The 25,034-nt window shown below is 35.2% G+C and overlaps 2 protein-coding genes across 2 annotated transcripts in view; one reads left to right on the top strand and one right to left on the bottom strand.

The window, feature by feature from the left end:
• Positions 1 to 25,034, top strand: part of LOC146138919 (intersectin-1-like) — a 66,138-nt gene that overhangs the window by 39,686 nt on the left and 1,418 nt on the right. The window contains 15 exon segments of the mRNA XM_083394732.1: positions 8,796 to 8,919; positions 10,186 to 10,326; positions 10,939 to 11,080; positions 11,933 to 12,132; positions 12,487 to 12,648; positions 13,260 to 13,370; positions 14,417 to 14,627; positions 19,378 to 19,478; positions 20,063 to 20,190; positions 20,613 to 20,796; positions 21,118 to 21,216; positions 22,005 to 22,172; positions 22,645 to 22,857; positions 23,656 to 23,860; positions 24,685 to 24,830. Coding sequence (XP_083250858.1) covers positions 8,796 to 8,919; positions 10,186 to 10,326; positions 10,939 to 11,080; positions 11,933 to 12,132; positions 12,487 to 12,648; positions 13,260 to 13,370; positions 14,417 to 14,627; positions 19,378 to 19,478; positions 20,063 to 20,190; positions 20,613 to 20,796; positions 21,118 to 21,216; positions 22,005 to 22,172; positions 22,645 to 22,857; positions 23,656 to 23,860; positions 24,685 to 24,830 — 2,335 coding nt within the window.
• LOC146138926 (uncharacterized) lies at positions 940 to 6,302 on the bottom strand. The gene is made up of 7 exons (XM_083393270.1): positions 6,236 to 6,302; positions 5,443 to 5,728; positions 4,567 to 4,729; positions 3,973 to 4,065; positions 3,330 to 3,452; positions 2,919 to 3,045; positions 940 to 2,420 (listed from the first exon to the last, which is right to left on the bottom strand). The coding sequence occupies exons 2-7, from the start codon at positions 5,637 to 5,639 to the stop codon at positions 2,143 to 2,145; spliced, it is 981 nt and encodes a 326-aa protein (XP_083249396.1). The 5' UTR covers positions 5,640 to 5,728; positions 6,236 to 6,302; the 3' UTR covers positions 940 to 2,142.

The following is a 25,034-nucleotide window of genomic DNA, read 5'->3' on the forward strand; positions in this document are numbered from 1 at the left end:
GCAAAAGCTACCTCATATTTTTGAATAACAAAATAATAAAAAAAATACTGACATATTGGTTGTTTTACTTGGTTAAAGTTGAAAGCTGTTCTAAACAATGGTTCTGGTTTAAATGTTTAACTTTTTTTTGTTTTTTTTTTCTTATAACTTCTATATGAAAGTGTTTTTGTTGGCTAAAACAGCTTTTAGTTTACTGTTTTAAACATACAAGCGGAACTTTTTGGGCAACAAAAAGCCAGACTGCGAAGTAAATTTAAAAACTACCTGCTTTTCTGTCTTCTGACTGATGGTTCAGAATTTAGAATCCAACTAAACAATCTATGTTATATTTAAATTGTTAGTTTAGAAGAACTGCAAACATTCCTGTATATTTACTATTTGAGTTATGAACAGCATTTGGTAATCAGCACACTATAGCTATGAGGACTTTATAAACTGACACTTGCTAGTGCTTTGCAAAGCAACAACCCCTTTTTCTTTTTAATAAAATGAAACCAGTTGTTAGCCGAAGCAGAGAATAAATATGATTTGTTATTTTTAAACATGGCCTCTCAGAACAAAGTTTGTTTCATTCTAAAAGCTTTGGGATGTTTACTTTGACAAATTCCGCAAAGGTGTTTTCTTTTTTTTAACATACAGGAAGCTATTCAAGAGTGAAAGTTAATGAGTGTTTCAGTAGCAACAGTTGTCAAAGAAACCATGTTATCGGACACCTTAGGTCAAATTTCTTGCTTTGTAATTCAGCGTTGATTGTTGGTCCCTGATTCAATGCATTCCTAACCACTTTGTTTTGTGACTTAGTGTATTGTGGCCCATAAATATGTTGTAAGAAAACAGTTTTCTGCGTTTTTGGATTTAAAGCAATGTGTCCAGCATGCAGCACTCATACCAAGTTCCTTCTTGTGATTTCCACCATATGTATGAAATGAAGAAACAATACTTTGACATTTTTAAGTTCAGCATGTTTTAGGTGTTGTGAAAATTTTTACTAGGTGTTGATAGGGAGCAACCAGTGGACGTTTTAGCACCAATCATACAAAACTGTTCGGCATTAAGTAATAAAACTGCAACTTAATTGTTTATAATAAATGTGTCTTAACACAGTTATTTGGCACACATCAACCTAAGTTTTGAATTCAACAGATTGCATTAATCGTTTTTATTAGATTTACTACAGAAAACAAATATATTAGCGATAAAAAGAAATTGCAAACAAAAGATTCACAAAAATATGGCACAAAATAATTTTTACCCAGGAGCATAATGGTTAAGGTTGTCCCAAGACATAGTAAGAATATCAAAGCTCATTTGAAAGTAGGTAGCATTTTGTGAACGCTTCGAATAATTATTTTTTTATTTTTTTTCTATCGAAACATTTTAATCAAGGTTATGTCGATCTACTTGACCTTTTTGGCTGTGCAATTTATTATCAAACTCTTTTTTATTTAGCAAAAAAAATGTCTTGAAAATGTAAAGAGCTTTTCGAAACATTTAAACTGATACCTACTTGTGTATGGGCTTTGATATTTTTACTTCAATGCTGTGGGAAAAAATCAGCAGGTCAACTTTTGTGTAAAAAACTTTTTCAGGAACTTTTTCAAGCATTATTAGGAGCCACAAACTTATGTAAAATAAGTGCGTTTGTACAAAGTATAAAAATACACAAACATTAGAAATGGGTTTGCTTAACAACTGATTTCCTGTATCTGTGAAAACTAGGAATTTCCAAGGACGTTTTAATCATATTGATCAAGCTCGTTAAATGTACATTGGTGACTTTTATTGCTCACCAAGATAATTGACCTTGGGCAAACAGTAATATTTATCTGAGGTTTGAATTCGCCCAAAGCAGATTGGTTTTGCGAAAAGAAATCTTAACACAAATGCTTTATTTTAGAAACAAAATTACTATTGTTATTAAAAAATACTTTTTAAGAACAATAGAACTCAAAGTGAGTTTTATTGTTTATGAATGCGTCAGCGGAACAGTGATCGACAAGCAGAAACCTGCTGCCAATGGTTTTGGATTTCATGAAAGTATCCCCTTTTATATTATCTTCAGAAATGTTGGCGAAATAACATTTTTTTGTGTGTTTTGTCAAAAAAATAAATTTTCAAAAGAAATTTCAAAGCAGTGATTTCTCACAACATTTCATCCTGCCGTGGATCTCGTGCCCGAAGCCGCACAAGTTGCGCACTTTTTATCGTTGAATGTGACCTTGTGAGTGTTGTAGAGGTCGTTGAAGGTTTAGTGAAACACCAGGCCGTCCACACCGACATGTACGTTAATATGCCACAAAGCAATATCACGAGTTCCACTCCCGTGATTGATACTTTCGTCACGCTGATGAGAACGTAGGTGAGGGGTCCGGCAACCATTATGTGAGAAATGTACCGGGGATCCAGCTTGTGTTTTAAAACTAAAAAAGAAATATTCAAGAATTCAATAAAAATAGTAAAAAAATATTAAAGAAGCTAAACGAGCTGAAAAAGAATTATTTGAAAGTTATATAAAAATCCTACAAAAGTTAAACAAAGTTAAAACTTATGTTTGAATACTGAAAACGAATTGTTCAAACTAAACTTGAACAAAAAAGTAAAAAAAAATTAAAAAATCCGAAAACGTGGTTTTAACATGACAAAAATTCTAAATTTGAAATGAAAGTTCTAAAATGTTAAAAAAAATAAATAAAATGGAAATCCAACACTTCAGCATTTTTACTGTCTTGTTGTATTTTTACTGTACACCCACTGCCATTTTTTTTTCTACTTTTGAAAGATCCTTTAAATTTGCATAAAATACTTCCTTGATTTCACTTAAGATTTTGCCTACCTTTACTATATGGTTTATTTTTAGAACTTAAAACACCATGAAATGCTGAATTAAAAATGTGTGGCTCAAATTTATGCAATCACACCTGTATTGAAACAGTTCATTAGCACACAGTTGTATGCAAACAGCAGAAGTCCAACCGGTCCAAACACAACGACAAGCTCTATAAGCAACATGGCAGTCTGATACTTGTTCAAAAGGATCTCTGTCAGCTAAAAAATAAAAATAATACCACTAAAAAGTCCGCTGTTTTTTTCCAAACAAAAGCAAACTCTGAAATACAACATAATTGGTAAAAAGCCACTTTAAAAAATTTTAATTATTTTCTTGGCCAATTTACCACTCTGATTAACTTTATACATTTCCATTTACAAAAAAATGAATATTTGCAATTTATAGTCTATCTGTCTCGTATTTCTATTAGGGTCATACTCCCAATATTCCTAAAAATTGCATATTCTAAAATGCTTAAAAGCGGGGCCTAATATTCTCTTACCATAAGTGCGAATGCGATAATTGTTATAGTTGATATTGTAACCTTTCTCTGTATTGGACTGCTTCCATGGTTATCAAGAATTGCATCAGAAAGAACAAGACCACATAACATTGCAAAACCAAACTAAAATAAATTTACAACATTATTGAATATGTAATCTTTACTAGGTTATAAGGCAATCAATTTAAACATTGACTACTGTATATTTAAAAATGTGTAATTAAAGTTTATTACTAAATTTTATTCCAACTTTAATATTTGGAGCATAATGCCTGGCGGTTGCAGTAAGACTTAGTAAGAATTTCAAAGCCCATACAGAAGTAGGAAGCATTTTGTGAACGTTTCAAATATATATTTTTTTTCATTTTCAACATAGTGAGAAGGCACTTATTCTGAGTAGTGAATATTTTCTAATTATGTTGAAAATAACAGAGATATCCATAACAATCAAAATGCTACCTACTTCAGTATGGGTTTTGAAATTCTTACCGCAACTTTATTATTGATTTTAAATTTATTTTAACTTCACAGTAATATTATAAATTTAGTACTTAAAACAAACTTTTATGCAAAAAAAGCTTGTTATGTGTTTAAATAAGTGGGTTAAACTGTAAAAATGCAAGTTTTGTGGCGGCCCACTTACATAAGCTGGAGACGGGTTTTCTGAAGTAAGGTTGTAATAAATCTGCTTTTGTATTGTGTACTTAATAAACAATATACAGGCAATCTGAAGCACCTGCAATAAAACACAATGTTGACGGTGAAATATATCCTGTGACTAGCACCTCACTAAAACAAAAAGAATTCCTCAGTTCAAACACCATTTTTTAATGTTTTTTGATTCTTTTATGAACATTGTTCAATTTAAGAGGTATTTTATTAGTTATTAGTTGTGTTAAAATTAACAAAAAAAGGCTCCAAAAAAGTGAAACTCATTTGATATTTTGACATAAATAGTGAAACATTTACTAAAGTTTAAATATTATGAGTTGCCTATTCAATCATAAGAAATAGAATATAACTTTTTTGTTAATTGGAAAAAAAATATAATACCGTTTTCAACAGACCATTTAACAATATAAGGCATTTTAAGAGCACTTTAGTTTCACATGCTTGAGTTATATTTCTATGTCGCTTTGTCCGTTTTCTCAGACTGCCAGTAGTATGTCAATGTCTCCGATATAATATATCAGCGATATCATGTAAATGCTCCATTACAAAACATCAAAGAGCTTACCCTGCAAATTGCTGACAGAACGAATGTTAGCTTCGGAATAGAAGCCACAAACTGTAATATGAGGATTGCTATAGTGAGGCCCACAGGCAGGAAGTTTTGCACACAAACTGTTTGTAGCGTTGAAGCTGCATTTGTGTTTTTCTCAAAGACGACATGTTGGCAGCTGTAATAAAATATTTGCTTGAATGTTGTTTTTGACCATTGCTTCATCTAATTTCACCATTTTAATAATTATTTTTTTTTTAAGATTTTAAATGTGGTTTATGAAATATTGTATGCATAACATGTATAAACTGTTGCTACCAGGCATGGTAATATAAATCAAAAACAGCTCCTTTGGTAATTGTAATTGTTAACCAACGTTTCAGCAACCTATACAAGCCGCCTTCGTCAGTGTGATTGACACGGTCACCCTGTGTCAATCACCCTGACGAAGTCGGCTTGTATAGGTTGCTGAAACGTTGGTTAACAATTACAATTACCAGAGGAGCAGTTTTTGATTAAAAGTATGCATAACATATTGAAATGAGTACACTTTAATACACAATATACTTCTGATTATAAATAAAATGACAATTGATTGCACAAAAATATTTGTCCTAAAGCTTGTAAATTTATCACTCTTAAATCTGTAAGTGTTTACACAGTAATGCCATTTTGTATATATTTAAAGAGTTATTAACACATTGCCAACTTTATGACAAAAAGTATCAAGTTTCGAGTAGCCCACCATGCATATTGACTCAATGGGAAAAACTTATATCAGAATGTATAAACAATTGTTTAAGTTAGTTTTACCCGGTTCCAATTTTAGTTCATTGTGGATAGTTATTTAAACTTAAAACCATAGACACATTTTTAATTTTTTCAGCCAACCTGTATGTAGAACTTTCCAGTGTTTGGTCGACAATGAAAATAACAGAAATACTGATCAGTAAAGCAGACTTCCACAAGAGAAAGGGCTTTACAAGGATCATGCATTTAGTTGGCTGACTACTTCCAAATCCACTCCATGTGTTATTACTACGAGTTGTGTCGGCAGATTTTGTGCTTTTCAATCTCTGGTCTTCCATGCTTGACCAAACATGTGCTAGCCCGGGATTTAGGCACTTAACTTTCACGTTTTTAAAGCCATCAGCATTTTTGTTGCTCTAAATTGTTCCTGAAAGCAAACATGAGCATTTAAAACTTTTCTATTATTCATGAATGCATTTTACAGCACTGGTAAACATGAATACTTTACTTCTGTCATATGTTACATGATAAGCTAGTTTTGAATTTCTATGTTTTGAACAACTTGCATACAAAAGGATTTATCATTTACACAGTTTTAGTCGTTTAAAGTTTGCAGTATTCATTTAATTTTGGAATGGAATGAGCAAACTAAAAGTAAATTGTAATATTTCAAAAATGCGGTTGCTCATAAAATATGCAAAGCTAGCCAATGATGTCTGCTTAACTGCATACAAACCAAACAAACAACTGAACACTTCACCTTGAAACAAATTTAACATAAAATCAATAAATAATTATATTGGCACAATATTAAAGTAAAAATATTATAAAAATTATTTTATAGACGGTTACAAAATCTGTATTTGAAAGTGTTACTTTGCTTGCATCACCTGCTAAATAACAAAAGTACGAACAAAAAATAAATGAAACTAACCTCTGTAATAATTTTCTGGTTGGTTTATCTCAATCTATACAAGGCCTTAGCTACCCTACCATTAGCCCCATACACTCTCACAGGCAAGTGACTAAATAGGTCCCTGGTAATGTATATGAGACAAGTGATGTCAGGAGCCCATTCACAGCCTCTCAAGCATGCAGGGACTTCCCCTCATTGAATTGTCCGAAGCAATCTGCCCCTGAGCGTTGCATTGAAATGCAGTCTTGCATGCCGTGCCCTAAAACTCCCACTGGCAACCTACGACCAACAATTGACTCTTTTCGTTGCCGTTGCCAGGGTTGTTCACTCTGTTCACGTGAGGTCCTTAAAACAACATGCGGCTTTTGTTGGTTTTATTATTTTTAGGATGAGCCGGTTTTTATAAGACCACAGTTGTCTGTTCTTATATGGCAAATTATTTAGTGATTTTAATGGATTTTATTTGTGACGAGATTTTAATTTATAGTTATAGTTGAGCCCCTCACTTGTTCACTTGTACAATTATATTTTTATTTATTAGTTTTCACAAGTTTTAACTAAATCAAAAAATATTTTTTTCATTCTACCAAAATCTTTTAGTATTTCCACCTGTTTCAACCTAAACTAAGCTTGGTTAAATATAACTTGGACCGGAAAGCCTTATTTATAACATTATTACTTTATTCCTTCCCAACTTGGTCAAACAACTTGTTGGGTAAAGTTACATTTAGTCTTTGTCTCAAATCTTGTAATTCTCCCAACATTTTGTGTGTTTCCACAGTGTTGCATGATTAACAGCTTAATAAGGACCAATACACTGACCACTTTACAATGAGAAATAAGTTTCCCAGGTTGTACAACAACAACCCACCTGTCTGCCAAAGTGACCTTATGCCACCAAACTGCTCTTTCACCTTTCAGCTGATACAAACCGACAGAGGTTTAAATCCTCCTTGTAACCTTATACTAGGGCCAGTGACACATGTCTCCCTCATTGTATCTAGCCTTTGTATGGAACCAGTGGTATGCCATATGTCCCTTTGGCGGCCTGAGAGCTGTAAAAAACTCACACAGATATTTATTTCACACTTGCGTCTGCGTTAAGCCAAAGTGCATACGCTTTTCTTTTGTATTTGGTAGAAATTTAAATACTATAAATTTGCGGTATGTTGTATGAATGTGTTTTGATGTGGCTTCGATATGGTTGTTTTAGTTTTAGTATACACTTAACAGCTATTTATTTTGTGTTATGTAAGCTACCAAACAATATTTTACGACAACAAAGCTCTACTTAGGCATATTAAACGAATGTTTACAATACTTGCCCTAAAATTTTGTAGCATTGCCGTATATTCACCCCCTGTGCAAAGATTTTACACATCATGGTGGCCTATTGAAAATTTTCTGTCCTGAAACATGCCTTAAGTAAAATAACCGTGAAACAAGCAGCTCAAGCTTACTGTGCTTTATGTCGTTAGCCACACGTTCGTCATTTAACTGCCATAGCAAGCCTACAGCCGTCCATAACAACAAATGCTCCATTATTCATGGACGGATGAAGGTGTTAGGATTACCCAAACACCTGGCAATCCTGTTTAGAACGCTTAAAACTAAACTGCGACACAATGTGGTCAACAATTTGATTTTAACAATTTTAGATCCTTAGCATTAATACCGCACCGAATAAGGATGTAAAAATCTTAGTTTTGAAACATTGTATGTGGTACGTTTTTTGGCAGTTTTATTTCACTTGTTGCAATAGTTTGAGTTTGGGCTAAACTATACGAGGTTACATTAACAATAGGGTGTATCTTTATAGAATCGAAAACCATCGGCGGCAGGTTTTTTTCATTCGAATTAAGGAACTGATGATGCCACTTGGCGAAATATATTTTCCTTTAAACAAAACGTCTGATCCTGTTTTTACTCATGTTTTTAACTATGAGTTTTACTTGAGGTTACATTAAATTACGTGTGATGATTTTTTGGCGCAGTGCCAACAAACCAACTCAGGAAATCTCAGTTGAATAAGAAATCTGTCCTGCAAACCCACACACCTAAATTAAATCTGTCTTAAGGATTTCTGTTCAAACGCACACGCGGCCTTGTTATTACCAGTAAAAAGAGAAAAATGCCTTTTCTGTTTTACGTGGTTCAAGGTAGCACGATCGTATTACGATCGATTTTTCTCAGTCGTGATAAGTGATCGAGGTTGAATAGTTTTTCCCAACTCGCACAAACTTCAATCCAGCCAAATACAATGAACGAAATGCAGATCATATATTTCTGTTTATCCCAACATACGCGCATTCGACTACGAAATAATAATAAAAAAAAACGTCAACTACAGTTATATTCCTTAAAAAAGTCTCATTCTGTGTTTGACTTGAGTTTTTAAACTTTAACTTCAGCTGTCTGTTATTAAGCAATAAAACTTAACGTTTGAAAAAACGAGTGAAACCACGATCAGTCATTTTTTAAATTAACATATATTTCGCCTATACTGACATCGTTCCTGTGATAAAAGTACAATTCATTCATAGCAAATATTCTGTTAATATGTTTGTTTTTGTCACAGGTCGGCTCCCACTATTCCCGTTACCACTTCAGGCGCTCTGCAATCGAGCAAAGCATCTGCGTTTCTATCCACAGGAAAACCAACTTCGCTGTCGCCTCCTGTCAGCACAGCCTCCACTATTAAGGTGAATACTAGGATATAAGTAGCTTTGAATAGCTATACGAGTTTACGTTACTATCCGTTACTATTCGTCACTATACAGGGCTATCTCAAAAATGCCAAGTTCATTTCTTGTGGGCCTCTTAAGTACATTTAAGCTATTTAATCCTGAATAGTGATTATAGACTATGAACACAATCTGGACTGACTATTGTGGCTAAACTGGACTTTTTGCTGTGGTTTTTAACCTCTTAGTCCTGAAGTTTTAGCTTTTTACCTTAACGTCACTTTTTCTAAACCTCTGTACTTAATTACGTTTCACTATTAAGATAGACCGCTATACGACTAAGGCTAATTTCGAGCAAAAATTTTATTTGAAACACAATTTGGTGTTTATTAGTCCGTAGCTTGTTTGTTTTTTTGTCAGGGTCTCTTAAACAAGCTTCCATTCATATTTAACCTATATAGATTTTTTTAAACTTTTGGCAGTTTTAGAAATGTCCCCTTATTTTACCTGTTTTCATGACGTTTCTTAAACTTAGCGGTTTGAAAATTGGCTCAAAAAGATGTCTAATAAAATGGTTGCAATACTTGAGTTTCGGTCTCATAAACCCTTCCTTGTTGTTCTAAGGTTCCCATTAATCTGTGTTGTACAACCCTAGACTAGCTTTCTGTGTACACAAACCTACTTGCTAATGGCGCAACAACCCTTGTGTGAAAGACCTTCAGTGTTGCGATTTTAGTATTTAAACAGGTTTACAACTCTTACCACTTGTCAATGATTTATTTTCGCCCGACAAACTTTAACGATACTTTTTCTTTGTTAGTAATAACATAATAAAAAATTAAGAGGTATTCATTAACGTTCAAAATGCAAATTACTTGTGTATGGGCTTTGGTATTCTTATTACGTTTAACTACAACCTCCAGCCATTATGCTCCAGTCAGACGTCACTTTTCTTTATTACGGTTCTATGTTTATACTTGCTACAATTTGGTCACATTTAATACACGCTAGTACGCCCTTTTTGTGTTGTTTTATGATAAATTAATTGCAATTCTTACAGGACAACAACCCTTTGAATCCATTTCCATGTTCTGTCATTTCACATTAAAAAAATACTAAAGAATCAATCCTGACAATCAAAACATATTACTACAGTCTTGTACATAGTAAAACATATTAAAACGGCAACAAATCACGCCTATCACTATAACTTCAGTTACTCTGACCAGGTAAATCCCCTAGGACCCCTGTTAACCCCTATTTAACCCCCTGTACCCTTCCCAGGCGCCTGAAATTGGCCAAAGGTTCCGCGCAATTTACCCCTGGACAGCCAAGAAGGAGAACCACCTGACCTTCGACAAAGATGACATCATCGCTGTGTCGGAGAAGCAAGACATGTGGTGGTTCGGCTACTGCAAGGGAAAGGTGACCTTGACTCACTTTATGTGACCTTGACTCATTTTATATGACCTTGGCTCACTTTATATGACCTTGGCTCACTTTATATGACCTTGACTGACTTAATGTGACCTTGACTGATTTAACGTGACCTTAACTGACTTAAAACGGATTTAATGTGACCTTGACTAAATGAATGTGACCTTGACTGATATGATGTAACTTTGTCCGACATTAAATGGCCTTGTCTGAATTCAATTGACCTTGAATGAATTAAAATGACCTTAAACGACTTAAATTACGTTGAGTAACTCTTATTTGTCTTTTCTGACTGCAAATCAACTTTGGTGAATTTGAGTTATCCGTGACTTATCCTCATTGACCATTATAACATTGGTTTTCCTTTTGCCTGACCTTAACTCGCTTAAAAATAACCTTGATTGACCTAATAGAAAATTGGCTGGTTCTAACAAACCTCGTATTGTCTTGGCTGGCATACTGTAAACTGATTTGATTACCCTTGCCAGTTACCGGTCAAAAACTATAACATGTAAAACGATCTAAAAATACTAAAAAACGAATTATTTTAAGTAGTAAACCGAAACGTGAAGATATATTTTTACCCTTTTTCCCCAACAGTCTGGTTGGTTCCCGAAGTCTTACGTGAAGGAGACAAGTTCGACGACCCCAGTCAACTCAACCCGCCCCATCTCACCCAAGAGTTCACCCTTACTTAAGCGCAAAGCACCAGCGCCCCCTAGCGGAGCTGACAACAAGAAAAGTACGCGCTATTCGAAATTAGTTTGTCCTACTAATTTTGCCGTTTTTCGATAAACCAAACAGTTCTCTGTTTGACAATATACATCCTGGTGTAGAGAAATTTACATTTTAAACACGCTAAACAAACACCGAAGGCAAATCGAATTGGGGCAAGGCTTTAAGACCAACGCCTCTTTGAAATTTGTTTGGCTTTTTATAGGACTGATTTTTAAACTAAACATTTCTTTCGTTTTTTGTTTTTTTAAAACCCTGATGTATAGAAACTTACTTTTTAAGCATGATAAAATTAAAGCCGAAATCAAACCGATTTTGTCGAAACTTAAATCACTAAATTTCAAGTTATATTTATTTGGAATAAAGAAAGTCGAGAGCGATTAAAACCAACGACTTAAGGGATTATCTTAGTCATAAATCTAGGACATATCCACAAATATAATTCCCAAATCTGCATTTAAGTGAATCCAAAAAGTATTTCTTAAATTACGAACAATTGTTTTAATAAGCTCATCAATAGAGCAAAAATTAGAATCTTAAAGAATCTAAAATATCTTCTGACACCCTTGTTGTGGGAAGGCCTGGCCATCGTGGACCAGATTTAAAATTTTGTGCCAAACTGTATTATTATGTGATTATCGATAGGAAATTTTGACATGCATTGACTAAAAATAAAATACATTTTGATTGGTTGTGTAAAAGAATAGGATGGAATTGCGTTTGACAGCATTTCAGCTTACTTTATTTTCATAAGTAAATATGTCTGGGTTTAACAGGATCCGCAAATAGGGGATTAGGATTAGTACCTTAAGCATTAGAAACTCCGTTTGAACCAATTCTTTCAACACTTGCTTGCCAGATTACGTCGCCACTTACTCCTTCGTCGGCTCCGAGAGCGGCGACCTCTCGTTTGATGTTGGTGACGTCATAATGGTGACAAACATGGACGGGGAGTGGTGGACCGGAACGCTGAGGGGAAACACCGGCATATTTCCCGCAAACTACGTTGCCATGCAACAAGTGGTAAGGAAGGAGATTATAGTTGGGTTTGTAAATTTCGTGTTTAGGGAATACAGTAGGATGAGAGTTAAATAGGGATGCAATGTTTAAATTAACTATCAATTTAAAAAAGTTTTAATTCTTTTTTTTTAATTTTTACTTTGAGTAAATTTTTTTGGGGGGATAAGGGGAAGTGTAAAAGAAGAAGTCTTTTTGCGTTTTTTTTAAGTTTTATTTTGTGAAGCTTTCACGCAAAAGTGGGCCACTGGATCTTTACTTAACCAACTTGATGTTAGCTAAGCTAGAAGTACCCCCACTGAACATTATAATAAGCTTGTGTTGTAAATTATCACTAGCTTTGTAGTTTCATGTGCAGAGTTTTATAACAGCTCATACCACACCCTTATATTGCAGACTGTCCCTACCCCAGCCACAAGTGCTGTATCTAAGGCGGAGGTAGCTACAGTGATCGCCAGTTATAAAGCCACTGGTACAGAGCAACTCTCACTTCAGGTTGGACAACTTGTGTCTGTGAGGAAGAAGAACGATAGCGGGTGGTGGGAAGGCGAACTGCAGGTGAATATTAGCGATACTTGATGTTGTATACTTGTTGATACTTTGTTGCCGGTATATTGGCCGAAAAGTTTTATTCGATACTAAATTACGCTCAAACAAGCGAAATACATTAAATTGAAATGTTTGAAGGTAATTTTAGGTTATTAGGCCAAAATTTGTTTTAGCGCTAAGTAGTTAAGTTATTTTCAGTTGCCAACCCACTATTTACAAATTTACCTTAAAAATCGCTGCTTTGGATCATAATTAAAGGTTGAAATTCCGATATTAATTTGGTATTGCAATATATAACATGGCCAATGGCCATGCAAGGTTAAATTGGACCTTCAAAGAAATAGATGTCCGTTTTTATTCAAAAAACAATAAAAAATTTGCCTATTTTATGTTTTTATTTGTACAACAGCAGACACCACATTACACAGGGGTGTATTGCAAGATTTTTTTGCAACAAAAGCAAATAAACGCTGTTTATATTGTTACTCTTTATTTTCCGGCGCACAAATAATGACTGCACCGACCCGGATAAATTGCCTTTTTCTTCCCGCTCTCTTCATGTGCACGTCATCCATGTTTGAAGTTCAAGCGCATCGCTTTAGTCACAATATTTTAATTAGGCTCGTGGCAAGAAGAAACAAATCGGGTGGTTCCCCGCCAACTACGTCAAAGTGATGACGTCAGCAGGCTCAAGTGACAAAGCTGCTTCGAGCGAACCCGCTAAAGTCAAGGTTAGTAAATATGCTGTTGCTGCTGAAAAGTTACAGGGCATTGTTTCGTTTGTAAAATTGTTCTTCCCGTACATTTCTTATTTTATTTTGTATTATATTACGTTTTTTCCCTTTGTTCTTTTTCTGGTATTTATATATTTATTCCATTTCGTCTATAGTTGCAATTGCATTGCCCTGAAGAAGATTGCCCGAATAGATGGTCAAAACGTTGGCACTTTATTAAAACTTTGCCGGATGAACAATTTTACAATTATTATGGTCAGAAGTGAAGTATTGTTCATGCACATTACCAGATTATTGCCACTTGTATGTAAAGCCAAATAATGAGTTTTGTTTTAATCATTCAAAATAGAAGTGGAAAAGAAAGTGTAAGATTCTTCATAGTACAAGGTTGGCCTTCAAAGTTTTGTGCTATTTTCTGAAGAAAATACTGAGCTTTAAATTTATTGCGTGGACTAAAAACTAAATTTTTGTAGGAATAATATTACTATGTGTAATTATCTGATTTAGCTTATTTAGTTGTTGTTTCAGTTTAAAACGGAATGACAATGAATCACTAAACGATTTAAATCACCAATAAATATTGCGTAAAAAAAACGGAAAAGTTTTAAATGTGTGTCAGAAATAATCTTTATTTATTTCATAAATGCGTTTCAACAAATAGTGTTATGGCGTTCTTCCAAAAAGCAGATCCCTACCGTAGTTACAAGAAAACTTGTATCAAGAATATTTCAAAGCAGCGAGCCAGGCCGCTCGAATTATGTGTGCAGCTCATTTTTGTCGAATAGAAGGACTTTCAAAGACATAATATTAACAGCCTGGCTTGAAAAAGTGTGCTTTTAACTGTTTTATTTTTCCATTATAAGTTCTGCACTCACAGCCAATGTAGAAGTGTTACCTGTTTATTTGGTCTCGGTGAGTCAAACTTACATTAAACCCCATCAAATTTGAGCAAATCGCTAATAATTTTCATTTAGGTAAAATTGTAAGAAATATATTTCGGCCATGGCTCAAATTTCACCCATTTACCCCTTATACCCCCGTAGGCCCCCACCCCCAAGCCTGTTGCCCCTCCATCCGTGAAGGTGATGGCGATGTACGACTACAGCGCCCAGAACTCTGACGAGATGTCCTTCAAGCGTGGTGACGTCATAATGGTCGATGACAAGTCGGATCCTGATTGGTGGAAAGGAACGCTGGAGCATGGGTCGGGCTCGGGACTCTTCCCTTCAAACTACGTCCAAGAAACCAGTAAATGTAAGTGGTTCCGGTTCTATGAATGTACTTTTGAGGAAAGCGTAACTCGTTGATGCATTTTAGTTTTATAAAATTGGGTTATTTTAATAATTTAACGTTAAGTTTTCATGACAAGGGCTTGACTTGCTTTATAATGTCTTGACATGGACGTTTTTTTTACAATTGACTTGACTGGGACTAAAGTCATTTTGGAATGACTTGTTTACAACACTGCTACGCGGATAATAACTTGTGATTAATTTGTTAAGCCAACCGGATTGCAAAAAAGTGCCAGTTTTTTACTTGTAATTTGAAATTGCGAAAGATTGAAAATTTCGGATGAAAATCTAGTTTTATTTGTTGATTAACGAATAAATGAGAGTGTTTTAAATTCCTAATTGAGTGCAGGTAAGATAATTGCTGAAAATCACTTTTCTTTTTTAAATGGGAGTCAAAATAGAAGTAATGGGAAACATTTAAATGTTTTGCATTCTTCTAATAAAATAAATCGACCTATAGTAATTTAGTTTTGTGTTTTGAATTCTTTAATGAAAAAGCTACGGCTAGTTGGGATGTTAATTTCTACTAAAAATCCATGTTTTGCGTTTTGATAAAGCACAAATGTAAGTTTTATGAATCCCCTTTGTTGTCAAATATTTCTTAGAGCGGCAATTTCTACTGGAATTAATTTTTCTAAGGGAAAAGTGTTTTGAATAAAAGAATTACAAATTGTCAGAAGTGGATAATATTCCGGAAATTTAGTCTTTTTACCAAAGCAATTTGCGATAATATTATGCATAAAAAACGATTACAGTTATAGTATTGATACTCGTATCCATTTTTAGTAGTTTGGTAGCGATCCGAGACTAAAGGGACATAAGCATTTCAGCCATGATTTACTAACTTAAGAAATATAAGCTTAACAACTGTAATGCAGAGTTGGCCTTGGAACATGAAACACATTGCCTTTTGCTGGTTTTAATTTTTACGAATTTTCTCTTCAAATCGGGTGTGCTTTAGGTAGTCCTTTATCAGTTATTGGAATAAAATCTAAAGTATCGGTCATATAAAGTTTTAATTTCTGTTTGAGTGACAACAATTTTTTATGGAAGTTGATAGGGATGCGAAATTAACCAGACATTTCACTCGCTATTAACCAGGACCGCGAAAATACCCCAAAGATCATACTTTTATGGATAGTGTCAGTTAACACCTATTTTGTACAATAGAGTCGATTTGTTAGCCACGTGTTGCTAACTTTCCCACAAAACTAAAAACGTTAGATCTCTAAAAAACATTTCTTGCTAAAATTTATTTTTATTTTGCCAACGCAGAATGTTTCAAGACCTCAAGCTAATTCCGCTGCTTCTGCAAGAAAAACTCTTTGAAACTGTTGCAAATTTGAACGAAAACAGCTGCTTGTCACGTCACAGGCGCACATTGTTACGTCATATTTGCGGCATTGTTATTTTGCAACCCACTTCTGTTCTAATCGTTGTGTAGACGTGAAGATTTAGCCTGGTGTACCTATTGTTGCCTTTTTCTACTTTATGTGTGACGTCATAATGCCCACATTGTCAGCTTAGGCCATTTTGTCTTGAGACAGATTAAAATTTTTGTTTTAAGGCCTTTTTGTTCCTGTGAGCTTAAATGTAAAGTAATTGGCTCACATTTTGTTTTGTTTTGACAAAATCCCAAGTCAATGCTAGATTTCGATTACGTTTGCCTTACGACCGTTCAAGGTGATTAAAACCAAAAGCTAACAAACTAAAAACTCAAAGACTGCATGCTTTTTGTTACTAAATGTCCACACATTTACAACTAATTTACTGCCTGAAAAAATAATTAGCTGATATCTTTAATACGCTTTTCAATTATAAAAAAACACAAGGACATACTGGACAAATAGCCTGTGTTACGCATTTCATCAGAGATTTTGAGCATTTTTATTCCAAAAAATGCGTCTAACTTAACGTAAAAACCATTTTTTTTTCACCATCATTAGTTGAGCATGCATTAGCAGTAGTTGTACAGTGGTGTGCTATAACAGAAGTGGGTTGCCTAAAATAACTATGCTAGTTTATTCAAGTTTCAATCGGCTATTTCTTGTTGAGACGGCGAATTACTTGGTGAATTGAACAACTCGAGTAGAATTTTTTTTGAAATCTATCGCGAATTTCCCAATATTTGCATGTTTCGAAATTTCCTTCTTTTTAGCACACTACTGCTACAACACGGAATTAAAACACTAAGCAGTTCGGTGATCTACACTTTTCTAATTAATCATCTTTTTTATCTAAAAGTCCACTATAAAGAAACAAGATTTTGCAGGAGGATTAAGTTTGTGCGCTTGTCTAGTTTTAATTTTTACCAAAACCGTATTTTTAAATCGAAAAATCTGTTAAAATTTAGTACTTGCGCCTGGATTAACGCAACTTTGCGTATTATCGGTTTTATTTGCAAAACTTAAAGGAAAAAACGACAAAAATGTCGGCCTACTTTTTTTCTTGCCATATTGAATGTCATTGCTTTGTTTATGCAAGTATTTTTTTCTGCCAAATCTAAAAAAAAAAGTTTACACATTAATTGGCTGGCAAGTCTTTATTTTGCCCGAAGCAATTTTTTGCAATATTTGAACATATTTAGCGACAGAAAAAATCCATCTTTTCGCAATTTCGCAAAAACATAAATATTCAATTTTGTTTAATTGCCATTAAATTTTAATTCGACCTTAATAGGCTTAAGCTGACATTTAAAAAATCTCCCCTTCTACCTGTTATTTCAGTAATTAGCCAAATCGTTGGAGAAAGTATTATGTCGGTTGTATTTATTTTAAATGCTTGATTTCAGTTTAAAAGCGGTGCAAAGATTTGCGGATTAAGTTGTAGCGGTCAAACATGGTGTAAAACAAAACTATTTCTAAGTTGTGTTAAACGATACTTTCAAGTATTTGATTCGGGTGTCGGAAGCCAGTTGATATGTTGCTATCTATATTGTTTGAAGTTTCTGTATGCACGACAATTACTATACTTTGTATATATCACCACTAACCCTGCCTTGTTACTTGAATCAAGACTTTTGAGTGTGTTAACAGAGATCTTGGGACAATTAGGGGATTCCCCTGTAGACATGGGTGATTTCTGGGCCATTGAATTATCCCCAAAGCAACTGGCAACATTCTTAGGTGTAATTTATCGTATGTTGGTGAATGGATTTCGACTTTGTTGATCTCCCATTACCAAGACGTAACGGATAATTCACCCTAAAGTGTGCGACATAACCATATATTGCTTGTTTTTGCATCTATTACAAACATTGGCATGTTACATTGCTTCAAGGGCTGCGTATATAATATCGAACAAAGGGGAAAAACATGGTTTAAATATAGAAATACAACCGTGTGATTAAGAGCCCGAACAAATTAGATTACATGATCTGATATCAACTTCCTAAATTGGAATAAATTACCAATTTATTTTTTAACAAGAATCTTATCTAGCACCCGGGGAGCTATTACACTGCCCTACGTCACTACCATATTTTATCTCTTAAAATGCCCCATTTACATCAGAACCATGTTTGCCCCCAATGACGTCAGACCCGTGTTTCCCCCTAATGACGTCACACCCTTGTTTCCCCCAAAATGACGTTACACCTATGTTTGACCCCCTAATGACATCACACCCTTGTTTCCCCCCAAATGATGTTACTCCCTTGTTTGACCCCTAATGACGTCACTACCATGTTTGCCCCCCCACACGCTTATACTTGTTAGATGGAAGTTGCATGCGAGTGAGCGTATACCTTGCAATAAACAACCAGACTTGAACAAAACTGTTGTTACTTTGCTCTGTAAGTTGTTGATTGTGCTAAAAACAAAAAAGAAGTCAAACTATAATAACAAGTTTACATTTCCATTTTGTCCGCTGCTTTAAAGCCAAATTTAATAATCCTGTTGGAAAGTTTTGTGAAGACATATTTTTGACGATTTGTGGAGAAATAATGTTGGTTAACCAGACCCAAGATCTAATGATTGCACTCTGTGGGTTTTAGTCGTATGAGACCAATGTCTGCGCGAGCTTATGTCAAGATTTATATCTAAAATATTTTTGTTGTGCCCACCTACATGTGTATGTCAGTAGAAACCAACGGAGTTTTTGTCGTTTTTAAGAAACATATTTTTTGTTATCTTTGGGGCTATACTTTATCGTTATATACCAGGGGTGGCCAACAAATCAGATACCAAGAGTCGCATTTTTTTTTTTACTTGGTTAACCACTAAGAGCCACACTTTACACACGTGGTACGAAATGGATAGCCTAGCACTCCATTTCATTCACCCCCACAAAGCGATCGCACGAAAATAGTATATATATAATGGCCTTGGGAAAACAGTCTGACAATAATCCATGACTTAACCAAATTAAATCAAAACGTTCTAAAAAATCATAAGTGCAACATGAACGTAAGAGCCGCATATAACTGGGTGAAGAGCGGAGTGCGGCTCGCGAGACGCGTTTTGGCCGCCCCTGTTATTATACCCAACTTATTTAACTCAAGTCTTACGAATTAATTTAGTTTAAAACAAAAACATTAACTTATGATGAGACAAGTTCGTATCAAAACGTCTTAATCAACATGGTTTTACTCGACCTTTTTATATTTGCAATTCATCATCAAGTTTAGTTTAAGAAATATTAGAAATCCTTATAAGTTCGAAATGAGCGTAACCCGTCAGTTTTCTTTGTTTAACCCTGATATTCGGACACAGTGGAACTTCCAGTAATCCAGAATCGAATCCCTTCACCGAAGGAAACCGAATATCAACAGAGAGTAATGGAGTTGATCAACTCAGAAGAAACATACTTAAAGGTATTAGAATTAAAATACGAAATTCGAAATAGACATTTTTATTTAAACCAGATAAAAAAGCGAAACCCTGGGTAAATTAAGAGTATAACCTTAAGTAAAAACACGAATTTATTTACATGAGTTTGAGTGTTTTTTGTTTAAAAGATGAAGGGTAAATGCTTTAAATAATAAATTACTTTTTTTTAAGGCAACTTCAGAAAGCCTCGTTGGAAGATTATAAATTTTTATGAGTTTCTGGTCAAACGTTCGTATACGCGGGTTTAGATGTTCTGCTGTGGCCACATAGAACACCTTGTCAGTTTGGCACCGTTTCTATAAGATATGATATGAAACGAAATACCATCAGCTGGTCCAATTGCAAGACAAGGACCCTTGGCAACAATTTGCAAAGAGAACCATATATGAGACTTCAGAACAAGTACATGGCGCAATTAATCCAAAAGTACATTTTTCACGAAAAAAAACAATATAAAGCATTCAAATAAAAAATAAGTAGCGACTATATGTAAGACCACTGCATTAAGTATCGGCTCCGATCCATTATATTTTGTACACTTTATATGAGACGACTTTTTGATCTCCAGGATCTTCAACTTGCAGACGAAGCATTCCAGCAACCTCTGAAGAAAGCGAACATCCTCACTGAGCAAGAAGTCAACAGTTTGTTCGTAAACCTCAACGAACTTATCATGACCAGCGCAAAACTTGTAAAGTAAGTAATACTAAGTTGTTTTCATTGAGACAAACCTCTATTTGCCTGGAAATTTAAAATTGATTAAATTTGTCAAAACAGCGGCGCCCAAACGGCCATGTCTAGCCCATGCTCTATCCCTACGTAATACACATCTTTGTATATGGCCATATTTTTCTAATTGGAATCAGGTGGCACTATATAAAGACAACTATATGAAGACAAACCAATACAATTTGCCTTTATATAGTGCCACCTGATTCATTTATAAATATAAATCGTGTGTGCATTTTTTTATTTCTCTCAAATTTAGCAAGTAGATGTTTGCTTGATGTTCTCAAACACATAAAAATGTGCAATTTTTTGTTGTGAAAAACTGCTATTTTATGTTGGAAAAAAGTACAATTTTATGTTTATGCTCAACTGCCAACGTTATTCCCCAGAGCATTACGTGTTCGTTACAAGATGTGCGGTGACAACGACCCGACTATATTGATTGGTGACATCTTGTGCGAGCAAATCCCGCACTTCCACCCTTACATAAGGTTCTGCAGCTGCCAACTCAACGCTTCGACGCTTCTGCAGGAAAAACTGGATTCCAACCCCGACTTTAAAGCTCTTGTCAAGGTAATTCTGCACGGAGTTTGCTGTTTTTTATCTCGTAATCTTGTTATTTGTAGGAATATACAGGAACGTTAACAGTTTGGTGTGCAGTGGATTTCATGGACTTGTTGATTTCTTATTTCTAATTTTTATTATTTAGTTCAAGTACGCCCTCGTTGTGTTAAAGAAATATAAATGTTGCCAAATAATGAATATTTTATTCAAATATTTAAAATGGCGTCATAAGCATAAATTTCAAGTGATTTTTGTAAACTGGTCAGGAGCTTAATGTTTCCCGAAATTATGATCCAACACTTTATCTACTTCTTACTGATGTTTGTTTAGAAATGCGAGAGCGGCGATCTATGGAAAGGGCTTCCAGTAAGCAGTTACCTTGTAAAACCGATGCAGCGGGTCACAAAGTACCCTCTCCTTATTAAGAAGGTGAGTTATGTGGATAACTGCTGTGTTTTAATCGCCTTGGCTCTACTGTCACATGAATAGTTATCAAATAGAAAGAAATGTATTTTTAACCTCTATATTGGATTAAGAAGGGGAGCTTTGTGGCTACTGTTACTGTTGTGTCGTTTTATTTTTTATCTATGCTCATGCTTGGTCGTGTGTCATCAAGGGCCCCAGCTACTATTGCTTACATACTTCCATTTGTATATTTGTGTCCTTTAGTAGTCGTGTCCACTCTTCAATGCCCTTCATACCAAAGCACAACTGCAATCGAGTCGATCTAAGAACAAATGAAATCGCATTATTACATTCAAGTCACTTAGCAGTCGTGTGAAGCCAGACCGCGAGGAATCATATTTTTTATATTTAAGTCCACTGGCATTCATGTCCACTATTTAATGTACTTCATATTGAATTCTAATTCCGATTGTATGTAATTTTTTTTTTAATTCCAAGTCCATTAGCAGTCGTGTCAATCTAACAACGTGTGTATTCCTATTTTTTTATATTCAAGTCCATTGGCGGTCGTGTCAATCCAAGAGCGTATGAAATCGCATTTTTAGCAGTCCTGTCCAAAATCTATCGCGCTCGTATTTTGATCCTTATGTTTCTATATTTTACTCATTTTCTTATTCGAGTCCATTAGCAGTCGTATCTTTGTTTTGAAGTGAACCACCGCGACCACCACAACCTCACTTCTGAATATAATCACATTCTTTTCATATCTAAGTCCATTAGCAGTCGTGTCTTTAACGTCCTTTTTGTGTCAGATCCTGGAGTCGACTAGTCCCGAGCACCGCGACCACCACAACCTCACTTCTGCGCTCGAGGAGGCGGAGGAGATTTGCTCGCAGGTGAACGAGGGAGTGAGGGAAAAGGAGAACTCAGATCGACTCGAGTGGCTTCAGACACATGTACAACTGGATGGACTCAACGATGTAAGTCCGTTCGTGGTCTTTTGTTGTGTCTAGCTGTATATTCTTGCTAGGTATATAGGTAAACCTTTTCACCTTAGTTTACTCTACTTACTTTCTTTCGAAGAATTTGCTAAAAATATCATTTAACTATTAAAAGATCTTAATTAATTCCATAGGTCGTCCCATTTTTTTCAACTAAGCTATTTTTAAGAAAAAAACACCTAAATTGGCCGAACCCATCTTTTTGCATATTTGTTTTAAATAGGGTTCTATTTTGGATAATATTCAGCAAAATAGGTGGGACAATCTGATTTCGTTCTTTTGCTGAAACTGGTGTATATTTCTGATAACTTAATTACTGAAACCAAAATCCAAAACCAAATTACTCTAACCATGCTTTTTTTTGCAGAATTTGTTTTGAAGAAAAAACTATTTTAGGATACCCAAAATAGGTCTGACACTCTTAAGTTTATTAAACTTCGCTCTTTTTCAGAAACTTGTGTTCAACTCGAAGACGAACTGCCTGGACCAGCGCAAGTACCTCTACTGTGGAACCCTCTACAAGCACAAGTCCAACAAGGAGTTGGTCGGATTCCTCTTCAACGACTTCCTCCTCCTCACAATCCCAACCAAACCGATCCCTCCCCCAGTCAACGACCTCCTCTTCTCCTCAAAGAGCAATCCGATGTTCAGAATGTACAAACAGGTGAATAAGTAGATGGTGGTGACACTGGTGTCATGTACAAGTGTTGTAAACAAGTCATTTTGAAATGACTCAAGTCCCAGACAAGTCATTTTGAAATGACCCAAGTCCCAGACAAGTCATTTTGAAATGACCCAAGTCACAGACAAGTCATTTTGAAATGACCCAAGTCCCAGACAAGTCATTTTGAAATGACCCAAGTCACAGACAAGTCATTTTGAAATGACCCAAGTCCCAGACAAGTCATTTTGAAAGAATTTAAGTACAAGTTAAGTCTTTTTGAACAAAGTCATGTCCCAGTTAAGTTTTAAATTGATCAAGTTAAGTCCTTGTCATAAAAATTAAACGTTTAACTATTAAAATTGGCAAATTAGTCGGATAATGAGCAATAACTGAACTTAAAAATAAGAAAAACGAATTATGTAGCAAGCAAATTGTTTTATTTGCAAAATTTGGATAAATATCTCAATTTTATAAAAAAAATACTTGAGCCTGCATAGCTCAGTTTGTAGAGCAAAGGTCCCGATATGACCGGACATCGTGAGTTCGAACCTCACTACTGGCTGGTTATTTTTTCAGCCTGCCCCACTTGCATTATTGATCGACAGATTCGGTGAGTCTGCGATGGCTTTCAGTGTAATAACCCAACCCATATATAATCTCGTAATAACCCAAAACATCTTCACAACCTTCACCTTCATCCTAATCTGATCTTCCTGATAACTCAACATAATATTCACTTTAATCCAAAGCTAATCTTCCTAACAACACTTCTTCTTAAACATAACATCTTCTCCTCAGCCGATCTTCCTCAACGAGGTGATCTCCCGTCTTCCCCACGATCCCCAAGGTGAGGATCCGATCTTCCACCTCTCGCACATCGAGCACGTGTACACGCTCCGAGCGGAGACAGGGAATGAGAGGACCGCCTGGATGAACAAGATCAGGGATGCTGCCGAGAGGTACATTGATACCGAGAAGAAAAAGAGGGAGAAAGCATACAAAGGTGATCATTTCATAAGTTTAAAGGTCTTGGGTTCGAATCCCAGCACTACGGGAAAGTTTTAAAATATGTAGATTTTTGTTTGTTTGAAGGTCGTGGGTTTGAATCCCACTACCGAAAAGTTTTATAAACAGCATTTTTTGCTTTTTTGTTAGTGCAAGATTGCAGGTTCAATCCTACCGAAATCTAGTTTTATGAACAGGTTTTTATCTAGATATGTTTACTTTAAAACTGAAAAGTGTTCAGCTTTCCAATTTCATCTAAAGCTAAATTTCACACCATAAGACCTATAAAGCAACAATATCTACAGCGAACATAGTATTAATGCCTACGGCATTAAAAAAACAGATACGTAGTAATATCCAAGAACGGAATATTATCTAAATTGTAGAAATAAATCATAAAATAATCTGAATAGGAATCTGCATATTATTATAACAAAATACCCTTTGCAACTTGCAATCCACCCACTTTACCTCTATTAACTCCGTTTCTTCCCACAGCCCAATGTAGATCAGTTGGTTAAGCGACGGTCCCGGTATGACCGAGGTCGTGAGTTCGAACCTCACTACAGTTAGTTTCACAAACATAATGCAGCAGGCAACGGTGTTATTGTTGTTTCTCGACTAGCTCCCCTCTGAACCTGTGTAGCTCAGTTGGTAGAACGACGGTCCCGGCTTGACCGGAGGTCGTGACTTCTTTACCATAGGCTAACTGTTCTTGCTGTCAATATCTTGCTGGAAATTAAACTCCTATGGACAAACTGATTAAACTTGTTACAACATGCAATCCACCCACTATCTAACATCTCATTTTTATACCAACAGCTCGGTCACAGCGCAGCGCAGGCATTGGTCGCCTAATGGTCACCATAGTTGAGGGGTGCAACCTCGTGAAGACAAGCAACGGACGCCACGACCCATACTGTGAGGTAACGATGGGGGAACAATGCCACACCACTAAAACCGTACAGGTGAGGGGATTTTATTGTGTTCACGATTGTTTTTGTTTTTTTGTGCAAAGAATAAAATGGAAAGAAGTTATGAAAGTTGTTATGGCAATAGAATAAAGAAGGTCTTGCCGTAAAACTACCCATATTCACTCTAATTTCGGTTATACAAGTGATTTTAATCTTTATAAAACGATTGACGTTTGTTGTTGTATTAATATGAAATGA

This window comes from Ascidiella aspersa, chromosome 7 (genome assembly GCF_963924565.1).
Source record: "Ascidiella aspersa chromosome 7, kaAscAspe10.2, whole genome shotgun sequence".
NCBI lineage: Eukaryota > Metazoa > Chordata > Ascidiacea > Phlebobranchia > Ascidiidae > Ascidiella > Ascidiella aspersa.

Bases quoted from the DNA above. Each gene is read 5' to 3' on its own strand.
- LOC146138926 (XM_083393270.1), bottom strand. From the start codon at position 5,639: ATGGAAGACCAGAGATTGAAAAGCACAAAATCTGCCGACACAACTCGT. The intron at 4,066-4,566 runs GTAAGCTCTTTG...GTTTTATTGCAG, and splicing joins TTCTGTCAGCAATTTGCAGG to GTGCTTCAGATTGCCTGTAT. The intron at 3,453-3,972 runs GTAAGTGGGCCG...AATTTATTTTAG, and splicing joins AAAACCCGTCTCCAGCTTAT to TTTGGTTTTGCAATGTTATG.